The sequence below is a fragment of the Accipiter gentilis genome, unplaced genomic scaffold (genome assembly GCF_929443795.1).
Source record: "Accipiter gentilis unplaced genomic scaffold, bAccGen1.1, whole genome shotgun sequence".
NCBI classification, from domain to species: Eukaryota; Metazoa; Chordata; class Aves; order Accipitriformes; family Accipitridae; genus Astur; species Astur gentilis.
The window spans coordinates 178,156-193,594 of record NW_026061051.1 but is presented as its reverse complement, the minus strand read 5'-3'; the positions used below and the strand labels follow the sequence as shown (position 1 = coordinate 193,594).

At 48.6% G+C, this 15,439-nt stretch overlaps 1 protein-coding gene across 4 annotated transcripts; it reads right to left on the bottom strand.

Annotated features, from left to right (window-relative positions):
- Positions 1 to 1,413: 1,413 nt before the first annotated feature.
- On the bottom strand, positions 1,414 to 7,542 carry LOC126037343 (electroneutral sodium bicarbonate exchanger 1-like). 4 transcript variants are annotated; one of them, XR_007505629.1, is made up of 7 exons: positions 5,087 to 5,212; positions 4,205 to 4,273; positions 3,487 to 3,660; positions 3,254 to 3,387; positions 2,672 to 2,772; positions 2,066 to 2,170; positions 1,414 to 1,795 (listed from the first exon to the last, which is right to left on the bottom strand). XR_007505629.1 is itself a non-coding variant. In XM_049797649.1 (4 exons), exons 1-4 carry the CDS (start codon positions 7,507 to 7,509, stop codon positions 5,224 to 5,226), a joined length of 615 nt encoding a protein of 204 aa, XP_049653606.1. In that variant the 5' UTR covers positions 7,510 to 7,542; the 3' UTR covers positions 4,991 to 5,223. The 4 variants fall into 4 exon arrangements, 1 of the variants encoding a protein (XP_049653606.1); XR_007505630.1 differs by having other exon boundaries at positions 2,672 to 3,387; XR_007505628.1 differs by lacking the exons at positions 1,414 to 1,795; positions 2,066 to 2,170; positions 2,672 to 2,772; positions 3,254 to 3,387; positions 4,205 to 4,273 and adding exons at positions 5,956 to 6,117; positions 6,456 to 6,569; positions 7,288 to 7,542 and having other exon boundaries at positions 3,638 to 3,660; positions 5,087 to 5,340.
- Positions 7,543 to 15,439: the final 7,897 nt, after the last annotated feature.

Genomic DNA, 15,439 nt, shown 5'->3' with positions numbered 1-15,439 from the left:
TTTCCCTGGGTGCGTGACACCCCGGAGGAGACAGTACCCGCTGCCGCGTGCTCCCAGAAAAGGACTGGATTCTGCCCAACATCCGGTGTCGGGGCACTGGGGCTGTTTGCGCTCTACGGGACCCCAGGGATGGGGTTAGTACATCCCCTCCTTGTGCTTGGAGGATTCGGCGCTAGCAAGGACACCCCAAGGGTACCAAGGACACAGGCCTCTCGCTCCCGCTGTGTGAACAGTGTGTGGCCTGGGGGAGTCGGGACAACTGCCGTGAACCGGAGGCCAAAGATCTCTCCTGGCCTGTATCCTGGTAATCAAAGAGATTGTGCTCTGTTCGTGAGGCACCTCTGGCTGCAAGATTGTGCAAGGCCATGTGCTGCGTAACTTGTGGCAGGGACCGATGCTTGGGGGTGTGAAGGCAAGCGCGCTTCTAAAACAATAAAACTCCATTTCATTTCAGAGCGCAGCTGAGCCACCCCGCTCCTCAAGACTCTGCCATCTGCACCGCTGTGGCTGGGACTGGGCAGTGCTGCACATCCCAAAGGCCACCAAGTCACACCCGTGTCCCTGCTGCTTTGCCGGGAGCTTCTGCGATGCGAGCGATGTTCTGGGGGCTGATCTCTTGGACTGCAGCTACTCTGTCCCTGACCGGCAGCTGGCCAGGAGGGTTGTGTCCAGGGTGGAATTCCACCTCTCTGACGAGAACCTGGCCAAGGATGCTTTCCTCCTGAAACATGTCCAGAAGAACAAGATGGGCTTCGTCAGCATCAAACCGCTGACGTCCTTGAAGAAGGTAGGCAGCGTGTTGCGCTGGCCAGCCGGGGTGGGAAGTGGCCTCCATGTGGAGGATGCCTGGGTGTCTGGGTGTGCTCTGGCTGTCTGCCATGGCCAAAACACTGCTGTGTTATCAACAGCTTTCTAGCTACCAGTACAGAGCACAGCACTACGAGGGCTGCTGTGGGGTAAAGGAACTCCAACTCAGCCAGATCCAATACAGAAGGAAAGTGGAGGAACAACAGAGGGGGCAGCCCAGGGACACAGAGCCCCAGGTCTCATCTGGCCGCTCCTGTGACCCTACAGTGTATTCAAAATCAAATACCTGAAGTGCTCCCTTAGATGCAGTTTACAGCCAGGGGACAAGAAGGTGGCAGTTCTGCATTTTGCAGCTCCCAGGCTGATGGCAGAGCCAAAGCGAAAAAACACAAACCCCAAACCAAACCAACCAAGAGAGGTAAAACTGGAGCGCAGGGAGCAAATGCTTTTCTTTCACCTTAGGCCAACTGCTTGGATGCTTTCTATGCTGCCCTGCCACAGAGGGCATCCCTCCCGTACCAGTAAGAGACATAAGAGTGAATTAAAGCCAGGACCCCAAACCAGACCAAAAACCCAGTCGTGATCAAGAAGAAAGTGGAGAATGCATCAAATATAACAGAAAATTTATTTTGGACATTCCCAGTTTACATTTGGAAAAAAGAGGAAAAAAAAAAAGAGGAGGAATTGGGTATTAAATGAAGAGCACTGAATGATAAAGCAGTAGCAGTCCCTCTACCACTACAAACCCACACCCCCACACGCACGTACGCACACAGACTTAACACCACCAAACTCCCCGTGACTGTGACGTTCCCCTCAGCTTGCTGGTCTAGAGATACTGAATGCCTGAAGCACACCAAGGATAACTGAAAACATCTGCATGGCTTTAATGGGAATCCTCCAACTGAAACAAAGCGCTTTCTCCCTCTGTCTGCGTTGGCACATCCCTGAGTCACGCTCTCACTCCTCTCCTTCAAAGTCAAGATTCCTAAACGTGAAAAGCGGGAGTGGGGAAAGGCGAAGGGAAGAGAAAAAGAGGGAGAGCATCATCAGTGGAAGACCTGCCAGCAGCTGCTGACGTTGCCCTGTTCGGGGGACCACCCCAGCAGAGAGGAGCTGGTTTGCATGCCACGGTCCTCCCTGCCTGTTCCCAGGGACAGGCCGTTTGCTCAGCCTTGCCGGCCAAAGCGTGGGAAAAGCGTAGGTGTGCGCCGTAGCTTGCAGAGGAGCACGGTCATGTTCACGTGCAATCCTTTACCTTCTTCCTCCCTGGATTCAAAGGGTTTCTGTCTTCAAAGTGAGAGCCTTCCATACGGTCATTTGTGACATTTCATCCAGGATAACAATCTCAGAAGGATCAGTCCTGCAATAAATATTTTACATAGCAATCCGTGATTATGGGAACTGATGCCACCAAGGGCATTAGCATCAGCAAGAGGAACAGCGGAGCCCCGAGAATCAAAGCTCCGCATAAGCGTGGGAGGTTTTGCTGGATGAGGAGTTTTGGGAGGCAAGCCGGGGAGCTGCAGAGCAACAGCTCTGTGCAAAGGCTCTTGCTGGGGCTTAGCCCCGGTCCGGGTTCCTAAGCCACTGCTGGTACAGATCACGCCTGCAACTCCTCATGTGTAAGTATGAGGATCTCCAGCTACCGTAAAGGCACTGATGAGGCAAGGTTTGGGGGTCAAACGCGAGTGCTGCAGCCACTCTGCTTGGGGTCAGAGCCCTGCAATTGCCTCCTGCAGCCCTGCCCCCAAATTTTATTTTCCCACCAAGCTGCCTGCTGGTTTCTGTGGGATGCCCCACAAAGAGGCAAGTGGAGAAAACTCTGCCAAACACCTTCAAGCTAATCTTGCCGGGGCTTTACCCGTCACTGCTTTGCTTTGGGATATCCACGTCACTGGTCTTCCCCACGTTCAGCTGAACTGAACTTGCAGCAGCAGCAGCTTCCATCACGCTCCTGGACTCCTGATGTAAAAAAGGGACAAATCACGTTCTCTGTCTTTGATCAAAGTGGAGATAAGCTGAATGCCCAGCACAAACTTAGCAGTCTGCCCTTCCCTTCTGCCCCTTGGCAGCTATAGGTATTAGTGCAGCAGGGGAGAAACCGTTCACTCCAAAGATTTCGGGGCAGGGGGGTTGTGTGTTCAAAACACGATTATGAGCAAGTCTTGCCAGCAGCAGCAGCAGCAGCAGCAGCATCTAATAATAATCATCATAATGATAATGACCTTTGTGAAAAACGACTCGTTTTAAAAATTACACCTGTATTCAAGCGTTCAGCTCACTGCTACTTGAGGAAACAAAGGTTACAAAAGTTACAGGCTATTGGGATCTATTTCGATTGAGTGCTGATCTTCCCCCAACGTTTCCAGACAAGCTGTAAGAGAAACAGGCAATCTCACAGACACACGGAGATGTCCAGCCCCGAGGACACAGCAAGCCTTACCTCTTCTTCTCCGGCTCATTTCTGGCATCGTCCAACTTCTTCTTCCTTTCTGGCATAAGGTCATCCAGAAAGCTGAGCTCTCACTTTGAGAAGCAGAAATCCATCGCTTTCCGGACAAAGACGAGAGCCAAAACCTTCACGAATAAGAGGGAAGATGCGGTGAGCTCAGAGACGATGCCACCTCTCACTCCAACGCTGCAAACACCCCGCTGCCGAGCGGTGGCAGCTCTTACCATCATGGGAAAGATGATGGCGGCACGGGACACCTTGATGGTCCAGAGCAGGACGAGGCAGGTCAGCTGGATCGCCGTGAAGAAATGAACCTTTCGCAAGGGCACGTGCCGCAGTTAGATGAAATCCGGCTGGTGTTTCGCTGGCATCCAAAACAGCTTCAAGTGATCAAAGAACTGCAAAATAAAAGGGAAAGGTTGCCACCTTGGGACTGCGGCAAGTTGCTGGCCCTCTCGAGACGTGGAGGCACTTTGCAGCATCTCGCTTGCCGTCAGAACTCCTGGATCCCACCGCGTTCCTCCTGGGAGCAGCACCCATTTTCCCTTCGTTCCATCTAGCAACCGGCTTGCCCCTGAGAGCTGTCCACCAAACGGCAACTATTCCATGCCATTCCATTATTAGCATTTCTCGGCCCACTGAATCCCCCCAGCGAGGATTTCCACCAGTGGTAGAAACTGCCTTCCCTTTGCACTGAATTCCCCCGCTTTTCACGTAACCAAACACTGACCTGCCCTAAACCCTGCAACAGAGAGCGCTGAACTTGCCTGGTCCTCCCAGCCCTATCTACCTCCTGTGCCTCCACCAATCTCTTTCTTACACAAAAGAGTTTCATTGCTTGCTCTGCGAGAAGTTTTTCCCATGCCACTGCTTTTTTCCCTGCTGCTACGGAGACAAAATACCAGGGAGCCGACATGCTGCACGCTGTAAAACAGTCCGTACCTGAATTCCTCTGAGCAACGACACACCCATGTAGAGAAAGACGCCATAAAGCACAGGCATTGGTATAAACTGGGGGGGGGGGAAGAAAAAAAAAAGAAAGAATGCAATCGTTTCTTTTTCTGTATTGCATTTTCAGTATTACCACCCTCTTCCACAGGCACTGCCTAAAATTGCTTGAAGCTTTCCAGCTTCCATTCAGGCTTAGAGATGGGTCAGATTTTAACCATTTTTTTGCCATTTTGTGCGCACGAGTGAGCTAAGGCTCTGCTTTAGGCTGAACTTGGGAGTTACCTCTCCTCAGAATAATCCTATTTTCCAGAAAGGTTGGAGGAAAATAGGTGATTTCACCCATGCTACCCTATGCCGCATTCTCTGGCGGTAGAAGAAACACTTCTGCCTATTCTTGGGGCAACAGGCAAAGGGCACAGGCCTCCTTTTAGCCTAGAGACGAGATTACTTTGTGGGAGGAACGTGCAAGGAAGCCCACAGGGATGACCTCAGTGTGTTTAGCTCCTGGGAACGGCTGCTCCGCGGCATTTGGGGAGCAAATTGCAGCCACTAAAGGGCTGCCTGTTTGAAACAGAGCAGATGTGCTGGTCTGAATATGCTCAACTGTAACCCATAAACATGGGTGGGCCTGAAAGACACCCAAAAATTCAAGCAGTTGCGTTGCTCGCTCGCCTCGAGCACACCAAACGGGGGCCTGAAGGGCTGCAAAGCCTAACTGAGGCTGATTCCCACCGTGGGTCAAGCCCCAAGGGTTAGGATCACCTCCTTCTCCTCCGCTCCACAACTAACTACTCAGGCCTGCAGAGAAGGGACTGTTTGTCTGTAACATCCAACAAGCTCGCGGTTGTTGGGTGGTTTGCATTTTCCTCTCACCTTTAACACAGAAGTGAAGAAGACAGAGCAGCCCATGAGCACAAAGATCAGCAAGCCAGTGACTCTCTGCTCTCGTATCCCCAGAAACTTGGGTTGTTCTCCTGGAGCTGAGCAGTCAGACTCTACTTTGAGGCTATTCACGTGGGTGATGGACAGGACGGTCTCGCAGCCACAAACCAGGGCAGCCCCATCACAGAGCACACCCCGAGCATCACGGCCACCACAAAAAGGTCCAGGTGGTACCCGCATCCTTTCTGCAGGCAGGAAAACAAGAAACAGAGCATCCCATAGCACAAGAGCAAGGATAACGTCGCAAGTCAGACTCAAACCCTGCTCGAGCACAAGTCAACTTCTTCAGAATTCAAAACAAGAAATGGAAACAAGGAAGGGTGTATGCAGGATTTGCACAAGCACCTGGCATGAAAATTTGGCAGGAGTTCAGACACAAGGGATACGCAGAGCTTGTGCGATACATACTTCTCCAAAAAAAAAAAACAACCCACAACCCAAAAGCACCAAACCATTTTTTCCACTTACAAAGAAAATTCTACCACTTGCGAGGAAGGTGTGACTCTGAGTTATCCCTGGCAGCGCATCAAAACAATTCATTCCCCACACCTGCTGCTGCTGCCATTTTAAAACAAAAACGCAGTTCTCTATTGCTCCAAGATTAATTTGCTCTCCCAAAAGGTTGCTCATCTATACTGCCCTGTCACTTGCTCCCTGCATCATCGTTAATCCCGGAGAGCATCCTGCCACGCAGCCTGACCTTGTCCCAAACCAATGCCTTCAGAAAGCATCGGGAATAAGAGCTTCTCCCCAGACCTGCAGCCCAGAAGGGGCTGGGGTCATCTCTCGCAGGCCCTTACCTTCAGCTTGTGCTCCTTCCTGTTCACAATAACGGCACTGATCTGCTGGTCCATGAATATCAAGATGGTGCAGAGCAGAGCTGGGACGAGCGCAGCCAACACCGTCCACCAAGGGTTGGGTCCTATGGGGTTGATGAACCACCCGCGGTCGCCTCTGGTAGGCTGCAACAAAGCCCACACATCAGCATCGTCTCCCAGCCCAGGCACTCCACTGGCTTTCATTTTCCCCTCCCTCCTTGTGTCAGAGCACCTCCCAGCCCTGGCTTCATGTCCCCCTCTCCCGGGGGCTTCAGCAGTGCCAGTCTCCTCTTTGCAAGCACCTCTAGATACTTCCCCTGTAGGTATCTAGTTTTGGGGCCATCTTCTCGTTTCCAGGAGGAAGCAAGGCACTTGGAGGTGGAAGAGGAGATGGTCACACCACCAGCATCTCCTCCAGACTCAGCCCTGCCCTGCCCCGGCATCACCTTGTGGCACCCCCACGTGCCAAAACACCCCGTTACCTTGAACGCATGGGGGACCTGGAGCTTCGGCGATGGGATCCCAACCACAAAGTCAAGGAGCACCATGATGACGATGGTGAGGAAAACAGCAAAGTCGCTCACTGTGGACCGTACCTGGGGCGAGAAACCAGAGGTGAGAGGGGCATGGCAAACAGGGCCCTAAGGTGAGATGCAAGAGTTGCAGACATCCACAACATTAAGGCTGCTTAACCAAATCCCACCACCCCTCTGAGCACATGCAGCCTGATCCCTTGCTTAGCTACTGCTGCTGTGTTTGTCGCTGTGAGATCTGGGGTCAGACAATAAAAAAAGCTTAACTAGGCCGACAAGGGTTGGTTTAAGTCAAAATCTAAAAATAATATTAAAATTAAGAAAAGAGATGTCTGCCACTACAGCTACATTCACAGCTACAATGGCAACAAGGCACTGAGGCATCCTTTAGTCCTCAAAAGGAAGCTCCTCATTCGAATCTACTTTCCACTCGAGCACATAATGTGCAGAAGGTAGGGGAAAAAAAACAAACCGAAAACCCCAACCCCCAAAACTTTGGGAAACCTGACTTCCTACTACCTGAGGAGAAGAAAAAAAATAAAAAAAAATCAAAGCCCAAAAATCTTCAATCTGGGGCAGGTCACGAGGCAGGTGGGAAACGCTACGATGATTTTGCACTCATGGAAATGAGTGTGGGACATCCAAGCTCTTGGAGAGCTTGGCCTGCAAGGCCAACGTTTCCCAGCTTGACCAAGGCAGGGCAAATACTGCTTAGTGCTCCAGGAAAGCCATTTTGGGAAACGAGTGCGGAGATGGACACTGGCCACCTCCTTCTACTTACTCTGGTTGGAAAGTAGCGGCTGGTTTTAAACTTCTTCAAGAAGCTTGACAGGGCAAAGGTGGCGAAGAAGAGGATGCAGCACCAGAAGAATACATCAGGGGTATAGGGGCCGTCGCGTCCACAGGCAGGTCCTTGAAACTCCCCACGCAAATACTGACATTTCTGGAGAAACAGAGCGTCAGGACACAAAGGCAGTGCACGTGCGGCAGGGAAACCTCGCATAGCTAGGGGGTTTTGAGGATCTTGGTCCAAGATCCACGACCCTGTAACTGCTCCTGCCAATGGAGATTTATATTTAATGAGCAGCAGCAGCTGAACAAGTGACACATGGAACTACACAGCGGAGAAATGAGATGTGAGGGGACACCATACGCTAGTAACACATTACAAGAAACACTCATCCAGGTGACACTCTTCCATCAGTTGCTTGCATTCATAGCACTGTGTTTCCTTAACTGCATCTGGCTTCAGTCCTCACATCTTCCCGCAAAAAACAACATGCCAGGCTCTCCCAACCCTGTGAAGAAAACCTCATCAGCTTTCCTAACTAAAAAGTAATTCTTTTAAATATTATTTTTAAACCTGAAAAGGACTAGGATTCACAGGACTAGCGTCATTACATTCACTTCACAGTCCTCCTCAAAATGGGAGGACAAAAGATAATTGACATGACAAACGCCACAGTTACAGACGTTCCTTCCTGGGGGTGCAGTTCGCACACCTAGGAGCTCATGCATGCACGAATGGGTGACGCCAGGCAGCAGCCTTCTTACGTGCCTCTGACCTCAGGAAGAAACAGATAACATGAATACTTTTACTCCATTTGTATCCTGAGCACCAGAGATGAAGCCCAAGATTTGCCTAGATGACACAGTCAGTTCCTTTAAGGGATGAAATTGTTCGTTTGAGTTTGGCTTCAAGGACTCCCACAGCTGGCGATTAACTAAGAGGTATGCTACAGCGAGGAGCCCGACACACAGACTGCAGGACAACTCATCACGCCAGGCCTCTGAGCTTGCAGTTCTCCGCAGGGCCCGGTGCTGCCTGAGCAGGTGGATGGACTTCCCAGTTCCAGAAATACAAGCTCGTGAATCAAACCCTCCTCAAGCACGCAGGCAAAACTGGCTGCGCTTTAGCGAAGCAAACCAACAACGAGGCTTCCTTTGTTTGGGTGCCTCCTGTCTGACGATGCTCTGGGCTACTTTCTCTTCCTGGCAGCAACAGGAATAAGTTGCTCTCATACCTACCAGCTTCTGACAGAGAAAGAGGATGATCTCGTTCTTGCCTGCTAGGACCAGGGGTGGCAATAACGCAGTCTGCCGAGACTGGAAGGGGATGCCTTGGAGGCGGAAACACGCGGGTGTTCATTACTCCTGGGCACTCGGAATCACGGGAGGAGATGATGCCGAAGGGCCTGATCCGATTCACAAACTGACGCACCTTAGGACTGAAAAGGCTTCTCCTTCCACTAACTTACTTTTCTCTGCAACAACAGCCTCAGGAGAGTAACTTCTCCGTAACCCTTTACACTACAGCAACTACAATACTTAATCCTAATGTACCTTACAAGAAAACTACTGCGGTCTTCTCTACTAGAGGGCCAATGCTGCTGCGCTTTACATTTTATTAACCTTTTGAAACAACGCACTAGCTTTCCTTGCAATCGCATTACGTGGGCTTCCTGGGACTTTATATATGCACGTTCGTTTTCTCTGGCTAAATCAGATTTGGAACGCAGGGGTGGCCATCTGAAAACACTGCAAAACATTCTTTTTACATACATCAGTTCTCTGGTGAAGGCAACAACTGAGGAGGATCTTCAGCTAATGTAAAACTGCGAAGCTCAGAGGAGTCGTACTCCAGCTAAAGATCTGCGCACTACTAGGCAGGAATGTCAAATTAAGCAATGCCCAACAGATACAAGTCATTGGACCTTTTCTTTTACAAGTAGGAAAGAAAGGGTACACAGAAAGATAGTGGTCTGTAGAAAATGCATGTAAATCATCAAGATTTCCAAGGATTACTCGAATCGCTTCCTGGAGAGGCCAAAACAAGAAAGGAAGGAAGAATATTAACAAGATAGCCACAATCCCACTGCCAAGTACAGTTTTCAGGCTTGGGAAAAAAAAATAACATTACAGTTTGCAGGAGTCATGGAAGAGCAGGTTCCAGATATTTTGCTTTTCCTCCTCCCCTTCTTCCCCCTGCTCCCTCCCATCACCTTAGAGCACGCTGCCCTAACAGATTCACAGAAACTGAAGTGAACGAATATCTTAACCCTGAATTAACATAGAAGCAATACTATGGAGAGTGGAGGTGTGCTTTTAAATTTAACAAGTTCTACATTTAAGAAGCCTCCTCCTTGCCAGCACAACACATGCAGTATTGACCTGTTTCAAAAATAAACATATTCCCCTTTTTCGGAATATTGACCCAATTCAGTTACAAAGGAACTGTAATTCAGCCCCAACAAACTCCTGCTTTATAAATGGGAAACTTTTTCTAGGAATACCTTTTGTTGGGAAGTGGCTTGCTGAAAAAGGACACGGGCCTGTGGAAAAGTTGTGCGAGCAGAGTTCTGTGTGAAAGAATGTCAGTTTGAGCAACAAGACTAGGCCTTGGCTGAAAATAGCTGGCTTTACTGATATTGGGAGAAAAACAACAGCTGGTCTCGCTGTTATCAGGAGAAAGACAGGGACGGTGTGACCTTGGCATAACTTCACAAGTAACTTTTGAAGAAGTTCTCATGAGAAAGTTACTGAACACGCGTAGCTGCCAACCACAAGTGGGTGTGTTTTAGTAAAGAATAAACATTAGCAATGTACCAATCATATTAGGACTAGTAGGCATAATTATCGCAAACTGTATAAATATGAGCTATCCGTGCAAATAAAGTTGAATCACTTCTATCACTCATATTGGGTCGACTTATGTGCATTCCTCCGCCGCTCCAACAAATGGTGCCCGAACGGGGACCGAAGAAAGGGGAATAATTGGAGCGACGGACACTGAGAAGCACCGGTAGCAGCGACCAGGGGGCAAAAGATTAACCGAACGCTGATCGTCTTGGTTGGTGTGTTAACTCTCGTGCCTGGACCATCCAAAAGGGGTTCGCCGTCAGTGAGGGCTACTGGAAAAAGGCTGCAAAGACTTTTTAACCGAGGTCCCTTAATCAAGGTAGCACCCAGGAGTATCAAGAAGCCGGCCGGCAATGGATCAAGAGGTAGCCCTAAAATTATTACAGTGCTTTTTAGAAAAGCGGGGAGTAAACTGCATTAAGCAAATTTCGGGGTTGGTCGCGTTAAGGGATGCTTTAAGAATCCAGATTTATTATTTAAGGAGAGTGAATGGCGTAGATTAGGAGACGTATTATGGGATATGGTAACTGATGATGATAAATCAGCTAAAAAACTAATGAAGCAAGGACAGAAACCTTTCAATTAGTGTGGGTACAGCTTTTGAGCTTAGTACCTGGAATGCTATCGGAACCTCCCTATGGGATGAAATTAGTGACGGGTCTAAAGAAGTTAAAGATCTTGTAACTTTATGGAAATTAATTAAGACAACTCTGTAAGAAATGAAAGCAGATCGTAAAGCGTCTGCGTCTGCTTTTGCTGCTCTCTCTCTCCAACCGCAAGCGAAAGGGAAAAGCGGGGAGAAAAACATAATGCAGCGAGAGAGACTTTTTGGAGCTTGTTCGCCTACTCTCGTGCCCTTGACTTCTGCTCCACTCCCTGGGACTGCCGATATTAATCAGCCATCCGACAGTTCCCAAGCCTCCCTAACCGTACGATTAAAGGAAACCCTACAGAATCAGGGAGTGAGTAAAAATCTGCCTACGAAAAACCAGCCCTCAGATACCACCGTTCAACATGAACAAATTATACCTAGCATACACCCTGATTCAAATAATGCAAACAAGGACTTGGCTACTCTAATAATAGAACAAAAAGAGACAATGTTAGAATTGTTAAAGGAAATGGGGAAAAGAGACGGGGAAACCAACCGCACCCGTGACAGACGTGGAGCCGCCTGTAATAGCCGCTGCAGAAGAAAGGCAGAGACATTGGAGGGGTGTAATAACAGATGCCATTATAGAAGGGACTATGCTCTAAGCATTCCCAGTTATTGCATCAAATGGACAGAAAAAATGGGAGGTGTTTGACTGGAAGGTCATTGAGAAATTAAGGAATGCTGTGAGTCAGTACGGAATCAAATCTGCGTTAACTCACCAAATACTGCAATTCATTTTTTCTGCTGATACGCTGATACCTCAAGATATTAAACAGCTAGCACAGTTGATTTTGACACCCGCCCGAATGTTAGTGTTTTTCTGGCAGTGGGAGAAGCTCTGTGATAGGGAACAAGCAACATCACGACAACAAACAGATCCCCTATGGGGAGTAACCATGCAGATGCCGATGGGTGCTGGACCCTTCGCATCAGGGAATGCTCAGTTACAATGTGTCACTGAGGTTCATCATCTATCACAGATCTTGGCGTATCAAGCTTTTCTTACCGTACCAGACAATATGTACAGCCATGCTTTTACCCAGGTGAAACAGGAGAATACAATTTATGACCACCCTGACATGAACGAGGGCATGAAAGAAAACATGTTCAAAATACTCGCTTTTGAAAATGCTACTGAAAAGACACGCAAAGCATTGTGTAATTTGCCGAAAAATGCAGACATCGTTGATATGATAGAATACACGGATCGATCAGTGGACTCACAGAAAGTAGCCTATGCTGCCACAGCTCTCCAAGGAGCTACAAAGAAACACAAGGCCAGTAAGACACCCTTGGTCAAGTGTTCTAACTGTGGCAAACGTGGACACATTAGGAGCAAATGTACAGGTACTGTTAACAGTAAGTGCTGCAACAAGTGTAAGAAAGATAACCATACCACCAAGAATACAGGAAGAAGGGAAACTTTACACCGACTGCGAAGGCCCCTCGCGCGACGACACGAATGCAAGGGGCTTGAGCTGCCAGCCCTCAGGCAGCCTCGCAACCACCAGATCCGCCACCGCAGGAAGCTCCAGAGTGGATGTGGAAACCGCAGTCAACATAAACGGACCATTGGGGTTTGGACTTAGTGCATTTTTAATGGGGCAATCTTCAACAGCTCTAGAAGGAATTCTGGTGCTCCCAGGGCTTATTGATGCAGATTATTGTGGGACTGTGAAAATTATGATTCATGTTTTAATCCCTCCTGTTTCTATTCCTAAAGGTACCAGAATAGCACAATTAGTTCCATTCAGGTCGTGTGTTCCGAACCCAGGTGAAGTACAACGTGGAGATGGTGGATTCGGCTCCCCAGGGAAACCGCAGGTATACTTTGCCATGGACACAACAAGAGGTAAACCAGAAAAGGTAGTGCAATTGGAAGGGCCCAATGGAGTTGTTGTCAAGAAACCGATGACAATCAATACAGGTGCTGATGTTATGATTATTTCACAATGCATTTGGCCTCCATCATGGCCATCGATCAATCCAAACTTTGGTATTGCAGGGATAGGGGGCACACAAGCCACCTTAGTAAGCCAGCTACCAATTACATTTGTGTTCCCCGATGGTGAACACATTACGACGTGTCCGTATGTCATGACTACCCCAACTGAATTGTTTGGCCTCGTAGGCCATGATTTATTGAGCCAAATGAAGGCAATGTTAGTGACGCATCCTTTTTAGGAGCGGTCACTGAGGGGTAGCCGATTCTGAAAATTAACTGGAAAACAGATGAACCTGTTTGGATTGATCAGTAGCTGCTAAATTCTGAAAGGCTACTAAAAATACAAGGGTTAGTTGAGGACCAGTTGAGAGCGGGACAAGTTGTTCCTTCTACTAGTCCATGGAATACATCAATATTTACCATTCCCAAGAAAAGTGGGAAGCGGAGACTGTTACATGATCTCAGAGCTGTGAATGTGGTGATGCACAGTATGGGAGCCCTGCAGCCAGGTTTGCCATCTCCAGTTATGCTTCCAGAAGAATGGGATTTGTTAATTATAAATCTAAAAGATTGCACCCAGATGGCGCTGAACGGTTCGCCTTTTCGGTACCATCGATTAACAAGGCAGAACCCTATAAGAGATACCATTGGGTCGTGTTACCGCAATGAATGCGCAATTCCCCCACGATGCGTCAGGTGTATGTGGCCTGGGCATCAGAGCCTGTAAGAAAGCAGTTACCTCAGTAACTTGCCACAGGATGAGATTTTAACTCAATTGCAGGACATCTTAAGCCATCGCGGAGTAATAATCACTCCTGAAAAGGTGCAAAAGGCAGCACCTTGGAAGTATTTGGGGTGGCACATAAATGCTAGCAATGTTAAACCTCAGAAGGTTCAAATAACATGAGAAATTTCAATGTTACATGATGTCCAGAAGCTTGTGGGAGATATCCAGTGGGTGCGGAATCTTTGCGGTATCACTAATGGCAATATGACCCCTCTGGTAGAACTCTTGGGTATGAGAACACTGTGCAGATGAGAAACGGGAAATGACAGAGCTGACCAATTGGTTGTAGCGCCACGGGAGCCTCCTCCAGGGAATCGTTTTCAACAAAGCACGGCAATCGCATGCGTTCTTGCACCAACCCGCTAGGATGTTAGCAAAGCAATTTGACTTACCACTTACTGATGCCCAAGGTATCGTTAAAGCATGCCCTGATTGTCAAAAGGAAGGGCTCGGCTTGGGCTGTGGGGTTAACCGACGAGGTCTTTTGCCATTGCAGTTGTGGCAAATGGATTTCACCCATGTCATGTGGTTTAGTGCAAAGCGTTCTGTGCATGTGTGTATTGATACCTATCCTGCTGCCATGTGGGCCACGGCACGAACTGGAGAAAAGGCCTTACATATTGAATGACATCTTCACGCTTCTTTTGCAGTACTGGGTGTGCCTCAAGAAATTAAGATGGACAACGGCCCAGCCTATGGTTCTACACGATTTGCTCGATTTTGTAATTTGTGGGGAATTCACCACGGTACCGGTATTCCACATCTTCCCACAGGACAGGCTATTGTCGAATGGGCCAACCAAACCCTAAAAGAACATGCTGCAAAAACAAAAGGGGGGAACCCAGGGCTTACTCCCAGAGGAACGATTGGCCAAAGCCTTATTTGTGCTAAATTATCTTAGATTGACAGGTGATCACAAAGACCCACCAATGGTAGTGCATCATGTTCTTTTACAGGCAGAAAGGACGCAACAAAGTACAGGAATCATGGTAATGTATAAGGACCCAGAATCCAGGAAATGGTGCAGATCAGCAGAAGTAAAACTTACTGGGAGATCCTGGCTAAGTGGGACAAGCCATGGCTTCGCACTGATGCTGGACCCGGAATTGTTCCAATGGCGACTGGCACGGCACCGGCGGGTGCTGGAGCCACTGATCTGACAGATTCTAACTAATAGAGTATTACTAGTGGACACGGAGTCCTTCAGAGAGGTTTTCAGAACAGCGTGCCTTATTGTATATAGAACCTGCTTTAGGTAAAAAGTGTGTAAAGCATAATTTGATTAAACATAGTGTGATTACGGGAAGACAGTGTGGGGTAAAAGTTAGTTAAAGCCAAAATTAGGGGTAAGGTCTATTTCCATTAATAACCTGGGAACGAGGTTGATTGTGTTTCCACAGATACAGGCCCACGATGGACTCCTGTTCGATTTGCATGACCATCATCATCTGGAGCATCATAGATGATGTGGCAATATGAATACTACCTCAGCCAAAAACTAATGTATAGGTCACCTTGGCTAACATAACAGGTCAAGATTCTCTGTGCATCGCAACTGTATCGTAAAGCCCATGAACCAATAGACAAGATGGCTATGACTCGTGCAGCGCGCCTGGCCAGCGAGCGCATGCGTCATAGATTGCAACCGAGGCGGACTTTTGGCACCCGCTGGCCACGTGTGCTAAAACCCGTTCCTCTGCAAATGTATAAATACTGGGATTTTCCAAAGAGCATCGGGCTGGTGTACAGTGAGGCCATCGTTGCCTCTGTGGGGACGCCCACGGAAAGTTGGCACCTACCGATTGCTGGGCTGAGTTCGTGGAGCAAGATGGCACAAGAATGTATAGATGGTTCATTTTCCTCATGGTCTGGGTCATTAGGGGTAACGGGTTGGCTCAAAGAATTAT

What these genes read in the sequence shown, in the direction of transcription:
- LOC126037343 (XM_049797649.1), bottom strand. Translation starts at nt 7,509, where the DNA reads ATGCGAGGTTTCCCTGCCGCACGTGCACTGCCTTTGTGTCCTGACGCT. An exon ending in GCCGCTACTTTCCAACCAGA is followed by an intron (nt 6,570 to 7,287) that starts GTAAGTAGAAGG and finishes TTCTCGCCCCAG; the next exon opens with GTACGGTCCACAGTGAGCGA. An exon ending in AGGTCCCCCATGCGTTCAAG is followed by an intron (nt 6,118 to 6,455) that starts GTAACGGGGTGT and finishes GCTTTGTTGCAG; the next exon opens with CCTACCAGAGGCGACCGCGG.